Source organism: Portunus trituberculatus, chromosome 17 (assembly GCF_017591435.1).
Source record: "Portunus trituberculatus isolate SZX2019 chromosome 17, ASM1759143v1, whole genome shotgun sequence".
NCBI classification, from domain to species: Eukaryota; Metazoa; Arthropoda; class Malacostraca; order Decapoda; family Portunidae; genus Portunus; species Portunus trituberculatus.
In genome coordinates, this window is record NC_059271.1 from 15625348 (window position 1) to 15645884 (window position 20537).

Genomic DNA, 20537 nt, shown 5'->3' on the forward strand with positions numbered 1-20537 from the left:
TAATGAAATTTTAGCAGCTTTTCATGGGTGCGCGATAGCAATAAAATGCAATAGCCGAAGTCGCGATAGCCGAGGGTTGACTGTACATATACTCAACACCAGTTAGCTAATATTGCCAGAACAATTCATATGAATAATGGCTAGTATGTGCACTTTTCCATGCAACTGGTAAGATAGATGTTCTAAAAAGTGAAGTCTACTCTAGCTTATAGTAATTGATTAATTATTCTGTTTTATAACAATTGAAGTGAATAGTAAGAAAAAGCAATTTACAGGAGACTTACATGATGCTGCTAAACCTTTGTAAATTAATGTTCATAGTTATAGACAGTGATATTGCAATAAGGGGAAAAAACCTATTATACTGTCAGCAATAAGAAAAACCTATTATACTACCAGTTATGAAGAGTAGTAACTGGAAGACAGTAGGTGGAAAGAGAAGCAATATGGCAGCAGAGAAAGAAAATATTGTATGATTGGGGATGCCACTCAACCATTAACTGTTAGCATATAAAAAATCAATTTTCCTTAAGATTTCCATCTGAGTCATGAAAGGTTGTCAATTTATCTACTTATTTGTGGGAGTATGTGCACTCCCCACCCTTGCATATCATTAGTATGTCACTAAACAGATTAATTTATTACCTATATTTCATCTTGAAGACTAGCCAATTATGCTGGTTACTTAGATTTGCTTGCAGTTATTTTGCCATCTTGGGAAAGCACAGTGCTTTTCTTTTCAGGGAGGCAGTGGCACAGCAGATAAGGTGGTGAGTGTGGGATTGGGCAGATTTCCACATGTAGGTTCGAATCCCACCATGTACCGTCCTGAAACTTTGCCATTTGTCAAGTGGTTTAAAGTTACCTACATATCACCATGATACCCAGTGATTACACCAAAGATGCACTTAGGGCGTTAATATGGATACCACTATAGATAAAATTGCCTGTGCCACTAATGGGTAGAAGCTGAACAGCTCTTCCCATATATACTCTTCAAAGTATACTTACAGGCACTATAGGCCATATCATATAAGAAAAAAAAAGTGAAACACTTGGTACAAAAGAGATCCTTACCTTTCTGGTTTTTACCATGATGAAACTTACAGCTTGGAGTTATTAAATTTCTTCAGTGTTACAGCTATCAGGCAGTTCTAAAGACCGTCACTTAACACACTCATTATCCAGTAACAGGAACAATAATGTAGTGGTCAGTGGTCAGTTGTCACATGTCAACTTGAATGAGTTATGTTACAGATAATACTGACAGTAATCAGATAACCTTGATAGCTAATCAGAAGATAAATTGGCTGTGAAGGTATTTGTATTCATTTAATATTCATCACTTTCTCCATATTTTTGTAGGAATGTTGAAATATATATATATATATATATATATATATATATATATATATATATATATATATATATATATATATATATATATATATATATATATATACACACACACATATATATATATATATATATATATATATATATATATATATATATATATATATATATATATATATATATATATATATATATATATGTGTGTGTGTGTGTGTGTGTGTGTGTGTGTGTGTGTGTGTGATTTCCATACTAGACAGAGGAAAATAAACTTACCTTAAAGTGTGACCCTTAGATTGTTGATTGTGTTAAGTGGGCAAAACATTTTCTTTCCACACTTTCCACATTCTCAGCACCTGCCCTGTTCTACTCTCATGATAGTGCTGATTGGTTGCACATTCTTCCACTTCACAAGTAAGTCTTGATATCACTTACTTTGATTAGATGTGCAGTGTTCCAATGAGTGAAGAGGAAAGAGATCTAATAAGTTTTGTCAATTTAATTTTGCTGGTTTCTCAGTACTCCTGATGCATAGAGATGGAAAATGTTAGAAAGAGTTCCAAATATTCCTAATGGAATAAGTGACAGTATGAAGATGTCTTATGGGCACAATTTGGTCATTTAAAAAAAAAAACTAAAAATCTTTTCCATTTATTTTTCTAAAAACATACATATAATTTGTATAAGGTATATGTGTACTGTATATACATTACATACTTCATTTATGATATATTTTTCATATTTTCTACATGGACTGTACTAATAGCATATTTATTCAAAGAACTGAATATTTCACATATAGGATCAGGTACCAAAGTAACTAATAATTAGGAACAAAAGCTTAAGTACTATAATATAATCATGAAATTAAAAACAAGCTTTGTGCTTCAAATTAAGATATGAGAGGTGATAGGTATTTACTTGATACTCTACATGTATTGTACAGGAATTTCTCTATCTTTGGCAACATTTAGTTCTTCCTTGCAGCCTGTCATCTTATCTTGTTTAGACAGGTGTGTGAATTCTAGTGGTTTGAAAAAATGGAAGAAAAGAAAAAAAAAAATTATACTCATGAAAATATCCAATTTCTTCCCAATTTTTCACCACCACACTCTCACGGCCCATCTGATCTCTACTGCAAATAATCTACTTGCAAGCAGAGCAAAGATAATAGTTTAAAAATTAAAGATTTAGCATATATATATATATATATATATATATATATATATATATATATATATATATATATATATATATATATATATATATATATATATATATATATATGCTAATTCTTTCAATTACAAGACTTTTTCTTTAATATACTTTTCCCACAATATTCATCATTTGAGTATTTCTTAAAATGAATAAACAGCTACATACTGTATGTATCAATTTCATCTGAATAATAATAATATTTTCAAAGTAACACGATGAAAGCCAACCTTCATTGAAGATATAATTATTTGGCTGGCAGTAATACAAAACAGTATAGTCTTTCATTATATACTTGTTATTAAATGCATACACAGTGATGTGCAATGAAACTTGGGAACAGTATTTTTTTAATTCCTAATTGTGTTGAAGTGTGTATTTATCTGATCTTTCTCATTACAGGAATTCAAAATATTTAATATGAACATTTTCTAAACACGAGTCATAGCATATCAAGTAATCCTTATGCTTATAAAAAAATAACTGACGATTTCCCAAGATTAAACAATGTGTGCAGGAAAGCTGGAGTATATGAAGGTTAGTAAGAGGACTCCTCTGCCATGGTTACCACATCATAGAAAGGTCCCAGATTAAATGATCCATCAAGAATATAAACATTAAGGAAATAAACATCATTGCTTTCTAACTCTATGAATGAAGGATGTTTGGTGTTCAGACACAGATAGATGTTGATTATTAAGTATGTACTTTTATATATCAGAAAGACTTTCCCAGGAATGATGCTATCTCTCTTTCCTGACCTCCTCCTCTCCCTTTCTCTCACTCTTATCTGTCAGAGATAAGGGACAGAGGAGAAGGAGGAAAGTAGGGGAACAGAAGTGTCAAGGAAAAGGTGTGGGAGAGGGACATCTGTACAGCAGCCAATTTAGACCCAAGATAATTATTAAATACTTTTTTCCCAAGAAAGTGCATCTAATGTGCCAGTAAAAGAGTATATAATTGCTTATCAATATCCTCAGAGATCTCAAGAAAATTAGAGTAATCTAGAGATTATCGTCAGCCCAATCAAAAGTAAAGGGAAAACAGGCAATTTATCCTGTAAGACAAATATACTCACTCTATACAATTGGCTATTATCTATAATTGCTTACACAAAGACAAAAATATATATCATAATGTAATGACTTAATTTTAAATACTGAGAAACTGATAGACAGTCAAATTATGATGGAACATCCAAAGTAGATGAGCCAGGATGATAACCAAACTAAACCAAAGCCCAAGTACTTTAATATGACACGACTGTCCCATCGCTTATACCAACTACTATATTTGATTGCTCATAAGATGCATGGGCTTATAAGACGCACCCAGTTTTGGCAGACATTGAAATAAAAAAAAATAGATAATTGAGCAGATTTAAGCTCTGAATATGAAGTGAAGGATTTCACCTGATATTTGAAGACTCTCACATCAATTTAGATCATTATCAGATCCCAATATTTTGTATTTAAAAACTTTGATCTTTGCTAGTAGCCTATGTGACTTGTGAGATGTAAACATGTACCTGACATATGGTTTCGGTAGTGACTGACAGCCTCATAGACTACACAGCTAATAATCATAATAATTTTTTTATCATTATTTTTTTCATATGTATGTTAGGTAAGAATATAAAAAAAAAATAGGTGATTTTAATTGTATGAAAGTGTCTTACCTCGAGGAATAACAGCATCATACTATAAAGAACAATGTGAAGCTTGCCCATGTCAACATCAAGATCACCAACTGCATGTTTTGTTTTGGTTCCTGGAATGCATGGTGTATGGTCACTTGTGCAAATTCTTTCTGACCAATGTCATTCTATGAGAATTACTGATAAGTACGACCTATTATATAATGGTACCCTGAAAGAAAGAGTTGTTTTTTGGTGTTGTACCAATCATCACTATGTTTACATGTGTAAAGATGTCTGGGGTTTGATTTTAGAGCCTTTGTTACCATAGACTTACCACCAACCACTGCTTCAATGCTGAACCTTGACCTCATAGGACACAGGCTCATTACCTGAGACTTTTTTTTTGTAGAAAAGGTGCGTCTTATGAGCCATCAAATATGGTAATTGTATATCAAGAATGGCTACAACTGACCCATTGTTCTAGAAGTTTGGGAGGCAGACCTTTCCAGCAAAGAGTTCAGAGACCACTGTCATCCAGAGGGCAAGCACAAAGAAAATGTAAGAATAGCCAACCTGTAAGAGAAGATACATTTTTAGTTCCTGTCCCTCAATATCTCTACCCCAGCCTGATCTGGGAGCCATAAAACCTATATTTTACATACATCTTCCTCCTCAACTGCACAGCCAAAACTGCTGAGAAAATGGTGCTACAGTGGCATGTGGGGCCCCTTCACCTGCATGTGTTTGGCTACATTCGTGGTGTGAGCATGGCAGACAGCATCCTTACACTGTTGACCCAGGCCAACTACCTCATTACCGTCATCATCTTCCTTGACCTACAGAAGGCTTTCGAGCTGGCCACCCCATATGCCATCCTTGAAGCCCTCGCAAGGAAAAGGATACAAGGAAGACTTCCCCCATACCACTTTCATAATTTTCCCAGTCCACCTCCTTACAGTTGAAATCTCCTACTAATATCACTTTTCTCCTTTCTTTAATGATTCTCGTTAGACTCCTTATTGTGTCATCTATTATGTCTTTATATTCTTGATTGGTCCATGAATTTGTTTTTGGTGGCACATATGTTCCAATGATTGTTAACTCCTTTTTATCAATATGTATCTTAATATACAGTATTTCTGATTTTCCTTCCCCAAACTCCACTTGATTTACCACCATCTCTTTCCTTAACATCATCATGACTCATCCTCCTCTCTTGCCCACTGTCTCTCCTCCATATATTATACCTTTTATCTATGTCTATTTTCATTGCCTCATTTAACTTTGTTTTCATCAGGCATACAACATCTAGTTCTTCTTTCTTTATGTAATCTCTTAATTCTAATTTACTTGATAAAACCCCTTCTATGTTTGTATACATCATTTCTAATCTCTTGTTCTTATCATTTTTAGTTAGACTTGCTCCATTTTTTTCTCTTCCTTCTCTCTTATATATCATTCTCCAAAAAAAATGCTGCCTTCTCCTCCTCTGACCTTTCATTATTATTTTCCTTTGCTTCTGCCACCAGTTCATTGTCTCTTCCTTTCCTCCTCATTTCTATTTTTCTTTATATATATATATATATATATATATATATATATATATATATATATATATATATATATATATATATATATATATATATATATATATATATATCTTTGCAACCTTCTGTTTCTCTGAGTTTTGTTGTTCTATATAGTATTTCTTCTGTTGCTGCTTGTGATTTTTGTAGTATCTTAAATTGATCTCACTGTTCCTTCTTGATATGGTCCCATTCTGTGGATTTCTTCTACTTCCTCTTCTAAGTTCTGTCTATCCTCATCATTTAGATTTTTTAGTAGGTCTTTTACTGATTTCATTTCCTCTTTTTCCCTTCTTGGTCTATATTTAACATTTTTTTTCTTTCAGGCCACAAAATTATTACACTTTTTTTTCCTGCAATTTATCTTACTAGATTTTCTTTTTTCTTAAGGACTCCTATCATTTTGTTTGTCATATTCTCATCTCTTCCTTTTAACTGTTCTTGAAATACTTTCTGAAATGTTTCCTTGTCTTTCTTATCTTGGATTCTCCATGCCTGTACTTCTTTTTTAATCACCTCTTGTACTCTTTCCTCTGCTTTGTTAACTAGATCTTTCAGCTCCTCTTTTTCTTTCTCGGCTTTACCGAGTCCTTCTTCCATCAATTTCTTGTAGTTAGCTACTTCTTTTTTTAATTCCTTATTTTCTGCTCTAAACCTAGCTAGCATGTATGCACATGTTGATGATGTAAATGTCAACACAGACAGACACTGCATTACTGGAGAATGCAGGTGGTGCCCATTACTTTTCTCTCTCTCTCTCTCTGTCTCTCTCTCTCTCTCTCTCTCTCTCTCTCTCTCTCTCTCTCTCTCTCTCTCTCTCTCTCTCTCTCTCTAACTAATTCCCTACCTCTTTATAAAAGAAATAATAGGCACCAGCTGCATTCTCCAGTAATGCAGTGTCTGTTTGTGTTGACATTTACAACATCAGCATATACACACACACACACACACACACACACACACACACACACACACACACACACACACACACACACACACACACACACACACACACACACAAAAAAATGTGTGATCATAACAGGATTGAGGGAGGAAACTAACAGAAACTGGCAGGATAGGAGGAATAAGGAAAATGACAGGATTAAGTCTTTACTGAATAAGATCTCTGTGGAGGAAGAGGACCTATATGCTGAGGTAGAAGAAAGTGTGAGATTGGGAGCTTTTGAGGAAGGCAAGAATAGACCATTAAAATTTAAATTAAAGTCTCAGGTGGCAGCTGAGGACTTTTTTTAATTCCTTATTTTCTGCTCTAAACCTAGCTAGCATGTATGCACATGTTGATGATGTAAATGTCAACACAGACAGACACTGCATTACTGGAGAATGCAGGTGGTGCCCATTACTTTTCTCTCTCTCTCTCTCTCTCTCTCTCTCTCTCTCTCTCTCTCTCTCTCTCTCTCTCTCTCTCTCTCTCTCTCTCTCTCTCTCTCTCTACCTAACTAATTCCCTACCTCTTTATAAAAGAAATAATAGGCACCAGCTGCATTCTCCAGTAATGCAGTGTCTGTTTGTGTTGACATTTACAACATCAGCATATGCATACACACACACACACACACACACACACACACACAAAAAAATGTGTGATCATAACAGGATTGAGGGAGGAAACTAACAGAAACTGGCAGGATAGGAGGAATAAGGAAAATGACAGGATTAAGTCTTTACTGAATAAGATCTCTGTGGAGGAAGAGGACCTATATGCTGAGGTAGAAGAAAGTGTGAGATTGGAAGCTTTTGAGGAAGGCAAGAATAGACCATTAAAATTGAAATTGAAGTCTCAGGTGGCAGCTGAGGACTTGTTGAGGAGGGCTTGGAAACTTAAGGACTCTGAGGAAACCAAAACAATTTACATAAGAAGAAATATGTCACAGGATGAGCGAATGAAAATGAAAGAGCTTGTAACTGAAGTGAAAGAAAGGAATGACGAAAGAACAGAGGAGGAAAAGACCAAGTTTTTTTGGAGGATGAGAAATGGGAGGCTAAAGAAGTGGTGGATAAAACAGGCGGAATAGACATTACATGGAAGAAAGAGAATAGGAATGGAATATAAGTGACTTACATGAATGAATATAGATGGATTTCTGTCTAAGAGGCTAGAATGTATGGATTACCTAAGAAATAACGAACCAGACATAATGTGTATAGTGGAAACAAAGCTAAGGCCCGAAATAAAGCTAGACTGGTTTGTTGTAAAACACTACAAAGTATGGAGAAATTATAGAAAAAATAAAGGAGGAGGTGGTACAATGGTTCTTACTAAGGAAGATCTGATAGTGAAGGAGGTGAACTATAGTAAGAGAAATGAGGAAGTGATAAGTATGCTTATAACAGATGGCAAGAGGGACATTAATATTATAACAGTATACATACCACCCAGAACCAATGCTTGGGAATATGAACAGTACCAAATGGTGATGAGAAATACTCTAGACAGAATGAAGCAAGAACTCATCAGAAAGGATAAAGTGATGATAGACGGAGACTTTAATTGTAAAGAAATAGTGTGGGAAGACTACGAAGTGGTGAACGGTGGTGAGTGGGCAGAAGAATTGTTAAAGGTAGCAACAAATAACTTGATGACACAGTGGGTGAGATCACCAACAAGGTGCAGGGGACAAGATGTTGCAGCAAGGTTGGATTTGGTATTTACCAGGGAATCTCTAAAAGAGGAAATTGAACATGAATGTCCCTTAGGGAAAGCGATTATGATGTCCTAAGCTTTGAACTGGATACGGAATTAAGCACGAATAAGATTGTGGAACGCAGGGAGGAAAAATTAAATTATATTAGGGCAAATTATAACCATATAAGGGAGTTCTTTAATGAAATTGACTGGTCCGTGGTATACCAGGAAAGGGATATGCAATTGAAATACGATAAATTTATGGATTTGTATAACTCTGCTGTGAAAAGTTTGTGCCATATTACAGAAAGAGGACTTTAAATAATAAACAGTGGTTTAATAGAAATTGTGAAGAAGCAAAAAAGAACAAAGAAAAGGCATGGAAGAAACTTAAGAAAAACAGTGATGTATTATCAAGAGAAGTTTACAAAACAGCAAGGAATAGATATGTTGAAGTAAGGAGAACAGCACAGAAGGAATATGAACAGAGGGTGGTGGAAAACTGTGATAGTGACCCAAAATGTTTTACAAATTCATAAATGGAAAACTAAATATAAGGGAGGCAATAGAAAAGGTAAAAACGGGAAGAAGTATATGAGGATGCTGGAGATATAGCTGAAATTTTGAACGACAACTTTTGCAAAGTGTTTACAAAGGAGGAGCATTTTATGGGAGGAAGGCCTACGGAAATAAAGCAAATGCAGGACATCATGGTTACTAAGGAAGATGTAAGGAAAATTATAAGCAATCTGGATATTAATAAATCAATGGGGCCTGATGGCATATCTGGGAGGTTGCTAAATGAATGTAAGGATCAATTGTTGAACCCCGTATTTGGTATTGTGGAAACCTCCATACGAACAGGATTAGTCCCAAAAGAGTGGAAAAGAGCTGACATTGTGCCTATATATAAGAATGGTAGTAGAATGGAACCGCTAGTATCGTTGACTAGTATATTGTGCAAGGTATGTGAAGAAGTAATTAAAGCTAAGTGGAGTGAGTATCTAGAAAGTGAAAACATTCTGAGTGAAAGACAGTTTGGTTTCAGAAAAGGAAGATCGTGCGTATCCAATTTATTATGTTTTTATTCAAAAGTGACTGACATACTACAACAAAGAGAGGGATGGGTGGATGCTATCTACCTGGACTTGAGAAAGGCCTTTGATAAAGTACCACACAATAGACTGATGTGGAAACTAAAGAAGATTGGAGGAGTAAATGATAAACTAGCAAAATGGATGGAAAATTACTTATTGGGAAGAGAAATGAGAACAGTGGTGAGAGGAAGGAAGTCCGAGTGGAAGAAGGTAACCAGTGGAGTTCCACAAGGGTCAGTGCTTGGTCCCATCATGTTTTTGATTTATGTTAATGATATGCCAGTAGGAATTGACAGTTACATGAACATGTTTGTGGACAATACTAAAATTATGAGGAGAGTAAAGAATATGGAAGATTGTAACAAGTTACAGGAAGATCTTGATAAAATATATGAGTGGAGTAAGGAGTGGCAGATGGAATTTAATATAGACAAGACCCATGTTATGAAAATGGGAAGAAGTAGATACAAACCAAACTGGGATTACAGGCTGGGTGATGAGAAAATTAAAGAGACCAATGAGGAGAAAGACTTAGGAGTAACCGTGCAAAACACTTTGTCACCGGAGAAACACATTAACAAGATTTTTTGGAAAACATATAACATGCTTCAAAATATTGGCCTTGCATTCCACTACCTAGATGAAGGAATGATGAAGAAGATATTATGTACCTTAATAAGACCCCAGTTAGAATATGCAGCTTGTGTCTGGTCACCGCATATGAAGAAAAATGTGAAGAAGGTAGAAAGGGTACAGAGGCTGGCAACAAGGATGGTACCAGGACTCAGGAGTTAGACTATGAGGAAAGACTGAGGAAGCTGGGGCTGACCACATTAGAAGAGAGAAGAACAAGAGGAGACATGATAACTATGTATAAATTGGTGAACAAGATTGACATACTGGACAGAGAGTTGATAAAGGTGACCACAAGTAATCAACTCCAAGGACATGGAAAAAAACTAACAAAAGACATCTGTCTAAATGACGTGAGAAAATACAGTTTCCCGCATTGTAGCATTGATAAGTGGAATAAACTGAGCAGTGATGTCGTTGATGCGGTGTGTGTCAATCAGATGAAAGAGAGATATGATAGGAATGGACAAGGAGACAGGACACAGAGAGCTTAGCTCGGGCCCTGTAATACACAAATAGGCAAATACACACACACACATACACACACACACACACACACACACACACACACACACACACACACACACACACACACACACACACACACACACACACACACACACACACACTGTCGGTCGTAGCAAGCGGATACAAGACCAGAGCTCCGGTGTGATACACTGCCAATTCTGGAAAGGAACCCAGCAGACCTGGTGATGTTACAGGGGGGGGGTAGGGGGCTAGCTTAGTGGTCCTGTCTCCAAAGAGTCATTGAATTTGCTTAAATTTTGAGGTCAAAAGGAGTATGGAGGAGGATGACACCATGGACAGCATGGTTGGCACTACTGTAGATGTAAACAAACAACTGGGAGCAAGACCGAGGGGAACTAGAAGTGAGATTATAAAAACACCCCTAGGATTGAAACAGCTGGATGAATGGAGTAGAGAGAGGGAGTTTTCAGGCTTTAAGGAAGAAAGAGTTACCATGAGAAGGATCATCATTATGGATAAGGAACTTAAAGCCTTGAAGGAGATGGTCACAGTCATGTATGAAAAACAGGACCAGCTGATTACGGAGAATTTAGAACTGAGAGAGAGGTGTTTAAACTTAAAAAGTACTGTTAAAATTAACCATGAGATGAAAAACACTCTAGAGGAAATAAAAAGGGAGAAAATGTACAAATTATGAAGCTGCATTACAAGGGCTGCAGGAAAGGCTGGACTCCAATTTGGAGACAGGCAGAGATGAGCAAAAGGAAACTGGATGAGTGGAAGAAGATTTGGAAAAAGGAATGAGAAGAAAAAGTCAATTTTGCTGAAGTAGTTAAGCAAGAAATAAAGGAAAAAAACTAATTAGTGAGAGATACGGTGGATAAAAAGAAGTGTATGGTTATATATGGAATAGAAGAAAAAAGAACCCAGTGGAATTTGTGAGGGAGAAGGAAGAGAAAGAAGTGGTTAAGGAAATTATCTCTGTAGTGCAAGATAAAGAACAAAATCTTGAAAAAGAAATAGAAAAAATATATAGACTGGGTAAATATAGTGTGGGAACCAAAAGACCTCTAAAAGTCAAAATGAGATTGCAAGTAGGGATAGAAGAAATATTAGCTAGGACTAGAAAGCTGGCTGAAAAGGCAGAATATAAGCATATCTGGATGAAGAGAGAGAGATGAACCAGGTAGAAAGGGAAAAAGAGAGAGAACTGAGGAGTGAAGCTAAGGAAAAAACTGAAGGAAGGACAAAGAACAAAAAGAAGTTTTACTGGAGAGTGCTAGACTTGAGACTGAGGAAATGGTATATTTGGAAAGGGGAAGGAAACCAATAAGAGTCATGTATACAAACATAGATGGGTTTATATCAGGAAGTTTGGCGGTGAGAGATTATATATCAGAAAAAAGGCCAGATGTGGTATGTATGACAGAAACAAAGTTAAGTGAAGATGTCCAAGTGAATTTTAAAGACCAAGGATACAATGTTTGGAGGAGGGACAGAAAGGGAAAAGCAGAAGGAGGAGTATTGATCATGACTCAAGAGAATATATACATGTGGAAGAGATACAGTCCGGAGATGGACTGGCAGAGGTTTCAAGTATAACAATAAGGACCAATGGGAGGGAAAAAAGGAGTATCATAGTTATATATGTACCACCAAAGACTAATACATGGAGGCTTCATGTACATAAGGAAATGCAAAAGGAAGTACTAAATTGCCTGGATAACACGCTAAGGAAGGATAGAAGAGTGTTGCTCGTGGGAAATCTAAACTGCACATACGTCAATTGGGAAGAAATGGATGCAAACAGTCGTGCTGGAGGTTGGGGGGATGATGTGCTACAACTGGCAATGGTAAACACATTGGATCAATGGGTGAAAGATTATACAAGATATAGAGGGGAAGATGATCCATCAATGCTGGATTTGGTATTTACAAAAAAACCAGAGCCATGTCCAGACATCAAATATCATACTCCAATAGGAAAAAGTGATCATGTGGTCCTAGAAATCGAATTAGAGGATCGGCAAATTTTGGAATATAATGAGGAACACAAACACAAGAGACGGAACCACGCTAAATCAAGTTTTGGGGGATTAAAAAGTTATTTTGGTAGTATTGATTGGAAAGAAATCATGCATGGAAAGACAATTCAAGGAAAGTATGATATATTTCTAGACAAGTATAATGAGGGGGTAAAGAGATATGTTCCTGAATATAGAGTAAAAAAGAGGAAACACACCTGGTATAATGCTATATGTGCAAAAGCTAGAAGTGCAAGGATGCAGCGTGGAAAAAATTAAGAAGGCAATGTAATGAAACAAATAGGAAGCAGTATAAAGAGGCAAGAAATTAATACATTAGGATAAGAAGGGAGGAGGAGAGAAACTCTGAAAAGGACGTAGTGATGAGATGTGAAAAAGAACCCAAGCTTTTTTATAAGTATATAAATGGTAAAATGACAAACAGAGAGACCATTACTAAGTTGATTAAGGGGAATATGATATACGAAACATTGGTAGAAATGAGTGAACTTATGAATGAGAGCTTTAAATCAATATTCAATGAAGAGGGAGAGTTTATAAAGCCAATCAACCCAGTGGCACAGGAAGGATTAAGAGACATCGTGGTTGTAATGATAACTTTGTAATTCACTATAGTTTGTTAAAATGTAACTACAGGTAATAGTTTGCTTGTTAGGTGCTATTGTATCTTGTTAACTGGTTTAGCTGGTTTGGTTTTAGTATTCGGGTTTCGAGTTTTGGCTTGTTAAGTTTTCGTCTGGGCTGCAGGTGTAAAGCAGGCTACCAGACCAGGTGTATATTTTGTACAGTCTGTGGGTTTACTTGTGTATTTATGATATGTGATATAATACCTATGATATACCTTTTACCTTCTGGTTTGTTATACTATCTAAGGCAATGCATAAACTTGTTTCAGAAATACATAGAGTTTTGTGTTAAGTAAAGATTACATATGGGCCATGGTGTGTTTTATTCTCACATCAGTGATAAAAAAAACAGAAAATCAGAGAATTGCTAGAAAAGGTGGATGTAAGAAAGGCAATGGGACCAGATGGAGTGTCAGGATGAACACTAAGGGAATGTAGTGAGCAAGTAGTAGAACCAATTTGGGATGTAATTAACAACTCTTTAAGGGAAGGGAAGGTACCAAAGGAATGGAAAAGAGCCAATATAGTCCCATTATACAAAGGAGGAAAAATGACTGAGCCTCTAATTTACAGACCAATGTCACTGACTAGTGTGGTGGGTAAGATCTGTGAAACTGTTATCCAAGTAAAATGGTTGGAATATCTGGAGAGAAATGAAATCATTAATAACTCCCAATTTGGTTTCAGAAAAGGAAGGTCATGTATAACAAGCTTACTAAGCTTTAATACAAAGTAATACATGAAGTACAAGGAAGAGATGGATGGGTGGATGCAATGTATCTAGACATTAAATAGGCTTTTGACAGAGTACCACACAGAAGACTCCTATGGAAAATAGAACACATGGGCGGAATTAAGGGAAATATCTTAAATTGGATGACAGATTACTTAACAGATAGAGAAATGAGGACAGTGATAGGAGTTACACCCTCAAGTTGGGGCGCTGTAACCAATGGCATACCACAGGGTTCGGTGTTGGTACCGATAATGTTCCAAATATATGTCAACGATATACAAGAGGGTTTGAGTAACTACATAAAATTGTTTGCAGATGATGCCAAGCTTTTGTGAGTTATAAAAAAACAAAATGATTGTATGGAATTACAGAAAGATATTGATAAGATCTGGAGATGGAGCCAGAAGTGGAAGTTAGAATTCAATACTAAGAAATGCCATGTAATGGAAATGGGTAAAAGTAATAGAAGACCTACATGAGAATATAAAATGGGAGAAGAGATTATAATGAAAAGAAAAGAAGAGAAAGACCTGGGAGTGATTATACAAGACACCTGACTCCAGAAAGACATATAAATGGATTATTTGCTTCAACATACAAGACACTAACGAACATCAGTTACATGGATAAAAGTATGATGAAAAAGATATTAACCACTATGATAAGACCTAGACTAGAATATGCAGCAGTGGTATGGTCGCCATATAGGCAGAAAGATATCAAGAAACTAGAAAGGATACAAAGGGCTGCTACAAAGATGGTCCCTGAAATAAAAGATCTTCCCTATGACGAAAGATTGAAGAAGATGGAGCTACCAACTTTGAAGGATAGACGGGAAAGAGGAGACTTGATAACGATGTATAAGTTAGTAAACTGTATGGAGAAGATAGATAGACAAGACCTGGTAACACTGACGGAGCAGGGAGACAGACAAACAAGAGGACATTTCAAGAAAATCATGAAAAGTCAGTGTCATAGGAATATCAAGAAGTTCAGTTTTCCACATAGGACAGTAGACATCTGGAATGGATTAAGAGAAGAGATTGTAACAGCAGAAAGTGTGTGCAAATTTAAGGAGAAGTTAGATAAATATAGATATGGAGACAGGTCACTATGAGCCCCAGCTCAAACCCTGTAACATACAATTGGGTAAATACAACTAGGTAAACACACACACACACACACACACACACACACACACACACACACACACACACACACACAAAAGTGCCACACGCAAGATTACTGTGGAAGTTAGAGGAGAAGGGTGGCTTAAAAGGAAGCACATTGAGATGGATAGAAAATTATTTGAGGGGGAGAGAAATAAGGACGGTAGTTAAAGATATGAAGTCCAAGTGGAGAGCAGTAGAAAGCGGAGTGCCACAGGGGTCAGTATTGGCACCAGTACTTTTCCTCATTTATATTAACGACATGCCAGAAGGAGTGAACAGCTACATAAATTTGTTTGCGGATGATACAAAGCTGTGCAGAGTTATAAAGCAAAAGGAGGATTGTGAAATACTGCAAGAAGACCTAAATAAGATCTGGGAATGGAGTAAGAAGTGGAAATGGAATTCAATGTGAACAAAAGCCATGTCATGGAAATGGGAAAGAGTGAAAGACGACCTGTGGGAATCTATAAGATGGGAGATGGAGTAGAACTGGAGAAAGTCAAAAAGGAAAAGGACTTAGGAGTGACGATGGAAGAAAACAATCAACCAGTAAGCCATATTGATAGAATTTTTAGAGAAACATATAATTTGCTGAGGAATATTGGAGTAGCATTTCACTACATGGACAAAGAAATGATGAAGAAATTGATAAATACTATAATAAGACCCAGATTGGAATATGCAGGAGTAGTGTGGAACCCTCATAAAAAGAAACACATAAGGAAATTGGAGAGGCTACAAAAAATGGCTACAAGAATGGTCCCAGAACTTGAAGGATGACATATGAGGAGAGACTAAAGGCTATGGATCTACCAACCTTGGAACAAAGAAGGAGAGAGAGACCTGATACAAGTCTACAAATTGATCAACGGAATGGACCAAGTGGATAATGAGAAACTGATCCTGAGAGAAGAATATGACATCCAAGCACAAGATCGCATAGTAAAAGCTGAGAAAGGGAAGATGTCTGAGAGATATTAAAAAATATAGTTTCCCGCAGAGATGTATTGAGACGTGGAACAGTTTAGATGAAGAAGTAGTGTCTGCAACGAGTGTGCACACTTTTAAAGTAAGATTGGATAAGTGTAGATATGGAGACGGGGCCACACGAGCATAAAGCCCAGGCCCTGTAAAACTACAACTAGGTAAATACAACTAGGTAAATACACACACACACACACCTTTAAATTACAGACTGGTATCACTAACTAGTGTAATATGCAAGATGTGTGAAAGAGTAATAAAGAAACAATGGATTGAGTTTCTTGAAGACAACAAATTATTATCAAATAGCCAATTTGGTTTTAGAAAAGGTCAGTCATGCGTAACAAATTTATTGAGTTTCTACTCTAGAATAGTTGATAAAGTACAAGAGAGAGAGGATGGATTGACTGTATTTATTTAGATTTCAAAAAGGCACTTGATAAAGTGCCACATGAAAGATTACTATGGAAGTTAGAGGAGAAGGATGACTTAAAAGGAAGCACATTGATATGGATGGAAAATTACTTGAGGGGGAGAGAAATAAGGACGCTAATTAAAGATATGAAGTCCAAGTGGAGAGCAGTAGACAGCGAAGTGCCTCAGGGGTCAGTATTGCCGCCAATACTTTTTCTCGTATATATAAACGACATGCCAGAGGGAGTGAACAGCTACATAAATCTGTTTACAGACGAAGCAAAACTGTGCAGTCATAAAACAAAAAGAGGATTGTGAAATACTGCAGGAAGACTTAAACAAGGTCTGGAAATGGAGTAAAAAATGGGAGATGGAATTCAATGTGGACAAAAGCCATGTCATGGAAATGGGAAAAAGTGAAAGACGATCATTAGGAATCTATAAGATGGGAGATGGAGTAGAACTAGAAAAAGTAAAAAAGGAAAAGGATTTGGGAGTGACAATGGAAGAAAACAATCAACCATTAAGCCATATTGATAGAATTTTCAGAGAGACATAATTTGCTATGGAATATTGGATTAGCATTTCACTACATGGACAAAGAAATGATGAAGAAATTGATAAGTACTAAAATAAGACCCAGATTGGAATATGCAGGAGTAGTGTGGACCCCCCATAAAAAGAAACACATAAGGAAATTGGAGAGACTACAAAAAATGGCTACAAGAATGGTTCCAGAATTTAAAGGGATGACATATGAGGAGAGACTAAAAGCTATGGATCTACCAACCCTGGAACATAGAAGAGAGAAAGGGGATCTGATACAAGTTTATAAATTAATTAATGGAATGGACCAAGTGGATAATGAGAAACTAATCCTGAGAGAAGAATAAGACATTAGAAGCACAAGATGGCATAGTAAGAAACTGAGGAAGGGATGATGTCTGAGAGATGTTAAAAAATATAGTTTCCCGCAAAGATGTGTTGAGACTTGGAACAGTTTGAGTGAGGAAGTGGTGTCAGCAATGAGTGTGCATAGTTTTAAAGAAAAATTTGATAAGTGTAGATATGGAGACGGGGCCACATGAGCATAAAGCCCAACTAGGTAAATACACACACACACACACACTAATGGCCCCGCTTGAACCCCGTACAATACAACTAGGTAAATACACACACACACACACACACACACACACACACACACACACACACACACACACACACACACACACACACACACACACACATTTGGGTGTGTCTCCTTTCACGTGTAGCCCCTGTTCACCTAGCAGTGAGTAGGTACAGAATGTAAATTGAGGAGTTGTGACCTTGTTGTCCCGGTGTGTGGTGTGTGCCTGGTCTCAGGCCTATCCGAAGATCGGAAATAATGAGCTCTGAGCTCATTCCGTAGGGTAACGTCTGGCTGTCTCGTCAGAGACTGCAGCAGATCAAACAGTGAAACACACACACACACAGTAATTACATGAGACAATATAAGCAAAACTAAGTGACATTAAACCACAAACCTGGAAGCTGTTGGGCAGCTGGTATGGTTCACCCCCAATTTCTTCAACATAAAATCCCATTGGAAACACAACAGCAGCAAGACAGAACAGCACCACTGAAAGGAAAATATGCTTAAAAAACTAAAATTACAATAGTTAATGTATAAAATATATGAACAACAACACAGAAAAAATATCAACTATGACTGATATTTACTTAAAGACCAACCTATACTATCAGACAGTGCCAGCCCAACACACAAATATAATGCTCCCAATGTGAAAAACAATGTGAGGTTCTGTAAATTAGGTATTCTGCTATCAGCTTGAAAACTACTCTGTGTGAGGCCAAGATTTTACTCAACCGCATTTCATGAGGTAAGACACTTCTCACAATCAGAAAGACGATGACTTACTAGCAGAGAAGCCTACCCAACGGGCATATGTCATAATGCTTGTGCTGAGGCGGCAGTGGGAGAGTGCCAGCAGCACAATGGTGGCAGTGACACAGAGACACCCCAGCAATACACAGCCCAAGGTCACAAGCCAAGCTCCTCCAAGTGAAGTAGCATAACACACCTGTAAAATAATTAAAATGTGTGAGGTAGTAATACACACCTGTAAAAAATAATGATCTTAGAATGTGTAAGTCACTGACTGAAATCAAATAAAATTAATACCACATTCCCTGATTTATAAGTCAAACTTGCATTGCATGCAAAGAAAGGTTTTATACTTTTCTTGTAAGGTTTCATGTCATGTTGAGGGGTCAGTATATGGGAGTGGTAAATTTGGTAATGACACTTTTCTTCTAAGGTTGCAATTCTAAAGGTTTGTATAAAATATCAACTTGAATTTCAAGTCAGGGTTTAGCATAATGTATGCATTCACCTAAATGGCACTGAGTTAATAACATATCATTGAGTCTTTTCTAACTTTGACATTATCTATCTTATTCTTGAAAAGCTCATTTATACTCCTATAGTTTACAGTGGACACTCAATACTTGAACTTAATTAATTCCAAATGGCTGTTCGAGTATTAAAAAGTTTGACTATTGATACCTATAAATCAGGTAATTCTTTCTAATCTTAGCAAAATCTCAAGTTTATAAAGATTTCAATGTATTTTTTTTTTTATAATTCTTATTTGTACATACCATAAATGATGGTGATAGCTAACTTAGAAGAGGAGGAAAGAAGGATAGGGAGGAGGAGGGAGGTTGTCGGAGGACGACTAATAATATCTTTATAACTTTTCCCTGGTGTGATTCCTGTGAATCTACTAATGGAGTGCTGTGGCTCACTAACACTTGCACTCTCACCAGATTCCTTATTTTCACCACTAATAAACCTCTTTGGTGTCATCCTAAATTTCTAAATGAAAAACTACTGACAGAATGCAGAAGAATGTTGTTTTTCTCAAGACTGCAGCAGAACTAAGGACGTGCACCCGCATCGGTATATCAGTATTATAGTAATACCGGTATTACCGGTATTACCAGTAATACGATATCAGAATGGTACAGTGGCGGCTGCAAGAAGGGAGATGACAGAGCTTTGTATACGATCAAATGTGCAGCCGTTTGATTACCAGATACTTTCATCACCAGTAAGCCTTTGGTGTTAATGTAAGTTTATAAATGAAAAACTACAGATAGAATGCAGGAGAATGTTATCCTGATGACCATGGCAGCACAAGTCACAACTGGCGGAGGGGGAACGGGGATGCCAGGGAGCCTTTGTTTACAAACACTTGTGTGGACGTTCGATTATAAGGTTCACACAACGAAATTTCGCTACAACGAAGGTTTCATTTTACTACAATCTGCTCATTTAACGAATACCAAACTCGCTTTAACAAAGTTTTATCCAGGTAATTTTTTCCAAGTTTGAAAGCCCCGCCATATCACGCAAGCCGACAAGCTTTTGAATACACTAGCAGCCGCAAATACTAAGGCCTGCCTCAGGAGAAACCCTGGGACACCTGTAGAATCAAGATCAAGATCAAGATCAAGCCTCTCGTGGACCTGAGTGCAAGAAGCTGGGATGATGGAGGTATACATGATGTGGAGCACGTGAATGGGAGACTGGTATAGGATGTGCGGAGTGTTGCAGAGAGAAAGATAGGGTATGTGAGAGTAGGAAGAAGAAAGAAAGTACGTAAACCATGGTGGAATGATGAAATCAGAGAGACTAGAAAGGAGCGAAAGAGAAGGAGTAGACAATGTAGGTGGCTGAGGAAAAAGAGGCATGAAAGTGATGAGGCAGAGAATGAGTACCAGAATGCATGGGAAATGTATGTAAAGCAGCAGAGAATGACAAAGCGAATGATAGTGAAGGCCAAGTAAAGTGTGAAAGGAGTGTGATTGAATCTTTAAGAGAGAAAGGCAT

At 36.8% G+C, this 20537-nt stretch overlaps 2 protein-coding genes across 9 annotated transcripts in view; both read right to left on the reverse strand.

The window, feature by feature from the left end:
• Positions 1–1653, reverse strand: part of LOC123504751 (moesin-like) — a 31678-nt gene extending 30025 nt beyond the window's left edge. For 3 of the 5 annotated variants that reach the window (XM_045255530.1, XM_045255531.1, XM_045255526.1), the window contains exon 1: positions 1078–1246. In XM_045255530.1, coding sequence (XP_045111465.1) covers positions 1078–1095 — 18 coding nt within the window. In that variant the 5' untranslated portion in view covers positions 1096–1246. Of the gene's footprint in view, positions 1–645; positions 809–1077; positions 1247–1629 lie in introns of those variants that run through there. The other 2 variants (XM_045255528.1, XM_045255529.1) reach the window with 2 other exon arrangements.
• Positions 1654–1991: 338 nt separating this feature from the next.
• LOC123504752 (modulator of smoothened protein-like) overlaps positions 1992–20537 on the reverse strand; it is a 55424-nt gene continuing 36878 nt past the window's right edge. The window contains exons 3-7 of one of the 4 annotated variants that reach the window (XR_006674937.1): positions 18561–18723; positions 18166–18260; positions 4680–4780; positions 4247–4338; positions 1992–2377 (exon numbers count right to left, since the gene is read on the reverse strand). Coding sequence is in view for 3 of the 4 variants with exons in the window: in XM_045255533.1 (XP_045111468.1) it covers positions 4688–4780; positions 18166–18260; positions 18561–18723 (351 nt within the window). In the remaining variant the exon portion in view is untranslated. Of the gene's footprint in view, positions 4781–18165; positions 18261–18560; positions 18724–20537 lie in introns of all 4 variants that reach the window. The other 3 variants (XM_045255533.1, XM_045255534.1, XM_045255532.1) reach the window with 3 other exon arrangements.